This window comes from Gasterosteus aculeatus, chromosome Y (genome assembly GCF_964276395.1).
Source record: "Gasterosteus aculeatus chromosome Y, fGasAcu3.hap1.1, whole genome shotgun sequence".
NCBI lineage: Eukaryota > Metazoa > Chordata > Actinopteri > Perciformes > Gasterosteidae > Gasterosteus > Gasterosteus aculeatus.
Window position 1 is genome coordinate 2,314,667 of NC_135709.1, and position 7,010 is coordinate 2,321,676.

Sequence of the window (7,010 nt, forward strand, 5' to 3'; positions counted from 1 at the left end):
ATAAGGATAGTGGAACACGCCACGACCGTTCGCTTCCTTTCTCTCCTTGAGCCACAGTTAAGCCACAGTGCGTCTAAAAGCCAGCGATTCCCAACGTGTGGGCCGCGGCGCACTGGTGGCCCGCGAAGGTACTGCAGGTGGGCCGCGAGAGGTGATTTTACAATGGATAAATAAAAGGTTTTTAATTTTCGATTTTTGAAAAGTTTGAAATTAATATAAAAATATGTCAAATGGGGCGCCGTCTTGTAGTATTAAAGTAAATATATATGAGCTCCGGAGAAAATGGTATACAAAACATACATTGTCGGTTAATACATTTTTAGGTCATTTACTCATCCCTAGTTTATGTTTTGATCAGAGTCGTGATTAAAGTTTTGGGTGGGCCGCAAAAAAAGAGTTTCAGATTTCAAAGTGGGCCGCGGCGTTCTCGAGTTTGGGAACCGCTGCTCTAAGCATTTAACATCCTGTAAATAGTAAGCTTTGTTACTTTGAAATTAGAATGCCACTATATGGCAGAATTATTCTTCTGCACTTGTTCCCATTCCTTCCATCTGGCATGAAGAACCCACCTCCTCAATGTGTGATGTCAGTGCCCTAGTCATGGGCAATCAGGCCAGATCAACGTGTCGAGGGCTCCCGGCGGCGCATTCTTGCCTCATCCAAGTGTGAAATCTGTATACAGTCTAGTGAAGGCTGCAGAAATACAAACCACCCTCCACCCATGTCTTGAAACTACAGGAATCCCTAAAAGGCAAAACGGGCCACATGGTGTTAGACTGCAATCCCCGAATGCTACAAATTTCCCTTCTAAATGTTTTATTTAATTAACAAAACCAGTGCAAACCACAAGAAAAAGTTCATACTCGATTTTAAAGAGTGACATCTTGCAGCAAAAACAAGCACAGAGCTACCGAAAGACACAGCACGGACATAACAGCCACCAAAAATATGCAGGATGAAGGTACAAGGCGCCTGATTACATAGTGAAAACTGCAACTACAAAAGCACACAAGGCCTCTGTGCTCTGTGCTTTGATCAACAAAATATGTAAAACTCGTTTTTCCTTTCATATTTCAAATTGAAAGGTTTCTATTTACATCTGATTTGCTTATCAGGTGAACAGCATAGACCGTTTTTTACCAGTGGAAAAAGTAAGGATCCAGCACTTCTGTTAAGACATCTAGCACCCTCTTATGGATACAGAAGCACATATACAGTATCTGTTGCTGTTACACATTTAGTCTGTAAGGGAATTGCTGGATGATGAACTTTTGAATAAACGAGGGTCTACACCAGACGTTTCAATAGAGGAGCATTTCTCGGTTGTTTCTACTGAGAGGTTTTGGTTGAGTCCCCTCTTCTTTCTCTTTATCTCCTATCATCTTCCACTTATATGTCCACAATGAGCCCATTAAGATAAACAAATACAGTGGCTTGATGCGTGCTTAGTGTCTCAGCCAAACTTTGTAGGTGTCAAAATATTAAAATGTGTGCAAGTGAGGCTGGCAGGTCACCAATTTGTATTAACAGCATGTGTACAAGATGTGTTTCAGGTACAAAGGTGGTCTCTTTGACGTTTATTAACATGAATACACAGCTTTTTAACTGAGGAATTAAAATGGTATTTCTTAAGGCGGCAGATGACCTGGAGTCTCTGGCAATAGTCAACGTTCACCTTGTTTATGGCAGGTGTTTCATTTCATTTATTTATAAGGCATAAACAGTACAGTGCAAGTCGTGTCTGGAAAACAGCATCTGTCTCTACCGTTGATCAGCAGGACGCGGATGTTCATGCGCTCTCCATCTCCAGTGCTACTCTCCACAAACAGATCCTTGTCTGCGTGAGGAAGAAAGAGCAAGTTAGAGAAACGTCACATTCTCATTTCAGGGGTGTTATTAGCGTGAACGTGTCGACTTTGTTTGCTCTCACCTGCGAGATTGGCACTGGAGGTCGTCGGCACAGGGGCAGTGGTCGCGGGGACCCTCCTGGTCCCAGGCCAGCATGTCCGCCAGCAGGTTGGGGCGGCTCAGACAGGACTCCCCCTTCTCCGGTTTGGGATTACAAACTGGAAACAACAGCTCTGCGGAGGCAGCGGAGAGAGGAAACAATGGCCCGGCCCGTCACAGTGGGGCACCCGAACACGAAATACGAAAGCCCACTTGAGACACCCGCGCCCCCCGATTCACAGACATAAAGAACGGTCTAAGACAGGGGTCTCAAACTCGCGGCCCGCGGGCCAATTGCGGACGATATTTTGTGGCCCCATCCTTAATGTGAAAGTGTAATGTTAGTGCGGCCCACTGTCAGCTGCTGTGTGGGACATGTTATGATGTTCTGGTTTCCTACTGTGTGCTTGTCCAGTGAACGTGGCATGCGTGTGACTGACATGGGGGGCGGGTCGTGTGTGTCGCCCGAGGTGCAGAGAGCAGGAGGGTGAAATTCAGTTTCCTGCCCTCTTTCGCGCAGGTGATCATGTGACTAACCGTTAGCATCGCTCGTTTAATAAAGTTTTCCTTTACGACTCACACTAACAACACGTGAAGCATCTGACGTCACCGACGAGCATCTCCGTCCATCACTACGCAGCTTCGATTCACGTAACTTCACGTTTGGCTATAAAGGAATTCCACGGTCACATGACCTTAGGTCTCCCCCGCTGAGTTAAAGGAGGACTAGTGTTGTAGTCTCATTCGGACCGATCCCCCAGGGTGGGGTTCAATGACTGCTTTTGAAAGTGAGTGTTAAGTTGTGTTATTGTCGACCACGCCGTTCGGACGCTAGTCTGGCCCGCGTTCGGTTGAAGCGGGCTGCATCTGGCCCGCAGCTGATTTGAGTTTGAGACCCCTGGTCTAAGGCAAAAGAACCGTCACCTCGTTGGAAGGCGCAGCAGAGATCTGGCCTGCAGTCTCTCTGACCCTGGCAGATGGATCCCTCCGTTCCTTTGGTGGCGTTGACCGTGCACTGACCCCACACGCACAACCGGTCCGAGCAACACTCCTCGTCCATAGTGCACGGCTGGGCGGGGACACACAAAACGAACGCACGCTTCTTATGTTTGGTGCAGCAGTATCCACTTGAGCTATCCGTCGAGCTGTTAGCGGTGGCCCCTTCAACTTTGCACGGGAGTAGAAATGCTAAATGCACACAGGGTAGGAAAGGGTGATCTTCATGCAGATGGATATTCCGTCAGTCACGATCTCGTGCGATTAGAGCCATTTGCCTTTTCTGTGACATTGATTTCGCGAGTGATTCGTGGCCTTTTTGCATCTTCCAAGTGACTATTTTATGGTAACTTTCGGAGATCACATGGATCATATGGATTATTTAAAACAGTGTCTCTGGTCACCGTTAAATTGTTTGTGCCGTCGATCGCAAACTCAAACCGTTGGGCTGAATCCCCACCATGTCCGTTTGTATGCAGGGGAGGCACTTGGAGTTCTCAATCTCGTACAAGCAGTATTTGAGGAGACCGCAGTCCTCATCCACCATGCACTCCTGGATTGAGGGATGACAAAAGGGTTACATGCATATATTTATGCCTACATCAGTTAATTTACACAAATAAAAAAACAGCATTGTGTGGTTTTTAAACATTTCAACTTCATTATTTGTAATTTTGTTGTATTTATTATAGTATTATATATGTATAGTATAGTAATAATTGCATTGATCTATAACACAGGCTCATACTGAAGCTGAAGCTGCCAACCAACTAATGTTGGGGGTTACATTCTCTTCTCATTTTCCTATCTTCTCCGTGGAGTTGAAGTTTTTCTCCATCTCCATGGAAACTGCCTGACGAACATAAGAGTGACATCAGAGTTTTCCAGATCTGCTCTATGATCATGATCTTCATCCTAAACTTGTACCGCTGTCAAAGCTTCCTATGGTTGAATTCAAAATATGGTGTAAATTCCTGTTTGTTTAACCAATTGTCTACAAGAACATATTAAATACAGCATGCAACACTTTTCCAGTGGGTAGAGGAACAGGCCCTGTTTTGATCTCACTCCCGGTCTTTATCTTCATGGGCTGCCTTTGGGAAATCAGTGTGGGAACCTGATAAACCCAGTTCCCCGAAACCGTGACTTATTGCGGCGGCTTTGACATCCCGAGGCGGTGTTCCGGGCAGCTCAGCTGATTCGCCAAAAGGGTAAATTTGGTTCACGTGCCCCCGGGTTTGCCGACTCTCAAGAGGGCACAGCCTTTGTGACGCGTTCATGAAGCAGAGAACCCCAGGGGCAGGAGACACGGGCCCACCCTCGGCTCACACTTCACCGACTCTCGGTATTTTAATTGTAGGTGACGACCGACAGGCAGCAACAAGCCCGATGCCGTCCGCGTCGCCTCGTTCGGATTGATCCAATAACAGCTGTGTGTTTTCTACGTCTTACGGGACGGAGCTCTTTCGGTCATGAAAGCTGATTTTGATTCTTGATTAAAGATCGATTAAAGAGAGCTTTTACTTTCTTAACCTTCAAGGGCAAACGCAGAATTGGCGGTTCTCAAAAACCGCGGCCAACAATGGCACACGGGGTCAATGCAGTAAATACAATTGTTCTTCTCCAAGTGTCCACACTTCCGCTTAACTCCAGATGGCGATACGGGATCATCTCACGAGTGGAGGAAAATGATCCAGTAAGACGAAAAAGCGAGAAATATGACCGCTGTTAATCCACAGGAGCGACTCAATGATGCTGAATCTTAACTATGGGATCAACTGTAACTGGGTTATTTTGAAACAACAGGTAAACACAGCAGCCGAGGATTTCTACGGCAGTTTTTTTCTTATATGAAGCTGCAACAACGTTTGGTGAACTAACTGCTGTGAACATTCCAGCTGCTAAAATCCCCCTTTAAAAAGTTCCATCAGCAACCGAGGGACATTTAGTTGGGGTATTACTGGGTATTTTCCATGAAGTGCACCAACTCGACTGCAACTTCCCGGAGTGTAATTTGAGTTTGACTCCACTCACCGGCTGGAATTTTTATTTCTTTTCCACATGCAAAGTCTATTAAAAGCTCACAGGAAAGTGAAAGATCAAAACCGCTGTGTGGTAACGGAAAATGGAAAAACAGAGAGCTCCATCCATGCCGGGCCTCCTGTTAGGAAGAACCGTGAAAGCTATACATGTTGGGTCTGTTTGCTGGATGATTTACCTCTTTACAAAGCAGTTCAGACAATACATCTAATATAAAAGCAATATAAAATTGAACTAATTAAATCAAACCTCCGAGGGAAGCGAAACATGAGAATTATTTTGGTCAATTGTAATAATGTGAGCTGAAAACAAACTACAAGGACACTAACAGGCCACAATGCGTCCGTTCTAATATTGACGCGGATCGGACCGAGGAAGCAGGAGACTCACGTGATCCGCACTGTTCCAATGGCCAGAAGTCTCGGCATGGACGCGTGGAGGGTGAACATATCCTGTTTTATTATACGTCTCCTACGGCAAAACGGAGTGACATGTTGTATCAATAAAAGGAAAACTACCCACAGCCCCAGAATCCCTTGAAAAAGCCGCTGTGATCATCGGTGTATATCAGAAACCTTAGAGTCCCTTCTGAACCCAATAAAGATGTAAAAGTGGTAAAACTGTAAGCAACAATTGTTTTTATCTGTTCATGAAATCGTGGCTGCTGAGATGAAAAGGTTATTTCTGAGAGTTTTGACCGTGTTATAAAAAAAAAAAAAGGGGGCCCCTACCTTGTCAGCTCCGTATGGGACCCGAACCGCTCTGCCTCCATCCATCGTTGCCTTATTTGTTTCATCCGGTGAGGTAAGGGAGGATTTTGCACTCTCGGTAGTTATCTGTTGGTTTGAATGTTCAGGTACAAACGGAATTCATGAATGAATCTCTCACAGAATAAAGCACCTACATTATGTCTACATCCAGCCTCCATGTGGAGAGGAAGGGTCCTCAGGGGGCAACTACGATTGATGGTGATCTCTATGTCGTGGATGAAAGGAAACTATCCAGCGGAGGCCCAACCTGCTCCACGGCTTCCTCCAGGAGGTGCCGGGTGTCCTCCATCAACTCCTCCACCTCTCGGAACATCTCGTTCAGACCGATGGCGTCCCGCCGCTCCACCGCGCCGTGCGCTGCCCACGCGCACAAAGTCAGAGGCAGCAGCAGCAGCAGCAGCGGCAGCGCGAGCGCGGACATCTTTCCTCCTCCGAGCGGCGGCTCCGTGTGACGCACGAGGGGGCGCAGCGCGCACATCTGGGGACGGTTCTATTTGGGGACGGCCGTGGGGGGAGCTGGCGGGGTTCGAAGCTGGGACGGATCAACTTTACGTTGCATGTTGTGATGTAGGATATATGTCAAACTCAAAGGACCGAGTAGCTCCGCGTAACGTTTGGCATTACTTTTAGCGTAAAATACGGAAATACCATAGTTTTTTTTTTAAACTGAAAACTAGAAAGCGGAAATGGGCGGCCTGTTTGCCTGTTTGCCTGTTTGCCTGTTTTCCTTGTCCAAATAAAAAAAAAGAGAAAAAAACGCATTTTTCTTTCTTAAATCAGTTTTTGGGCTTTCATCTATAAAACGAAATACGAAGCACAGCAGCTGGACCGGAAGTACAGACATTTTCACAGTAAGAGTCAAGAGTAAGAGTCAAGTACACACATATGTATAGATATATATACATATATATATATATATATACATATATATACACATACATATATATACATACATATATATATATATATATATACACATACATATATATATACACATAAATATATATATATATATACATAAATATATATATATACATACATACATATATATATATATATATACACACACACATATATATATACACACACACATATATATATATACACACACATCCATCCATCCATTGTCAGACCGCTTATCCTGCACACAGGGTCGCGGGGGGGCTGGAGTCCATCCCAGCTAACTTCGGGCGATAGACAGGGTACACCCTGGATTGGTCGCCAGCCAATCGCAGGGCAACACAGAGACACACAACC

General features: G+C 45.5%; 1 protein-coding gene across 1 annotated transcript; it reads right to left on the minus strand.

Moving 5' to 3' along the window:
* Positions 1-1,547: 1,547 nt before the first annotated feature.
* LOC144383038 (dickkopf-related protein 3-like) lies at positions 1,548-6,428 on the minus strand. The gene is made up of 7 exons (XM_078097221.1): positions 6,001-6,428; positions 5,715-5,819; positions 5,374-5,454; positions 3,404-3,496; positions 2,872-3,016; positions 1,931-2,081; positions 1,548-1,837 (listed from the first exon to the last, which is right to left on the minus strand). Exons 1-7 carry the CDS (start codon positions 6,229-6,231, stop codon positions 1,813-1,815), a joined length of 831 nt encoding a protein of 276 aa, XP_077953347.1. The 5' UTR covers positions 6,232-6,428; the 3' UTR covers positions 1,548-1,812.
* Positions 6,429-7,010: the final 582 nt, after the last annotated feature.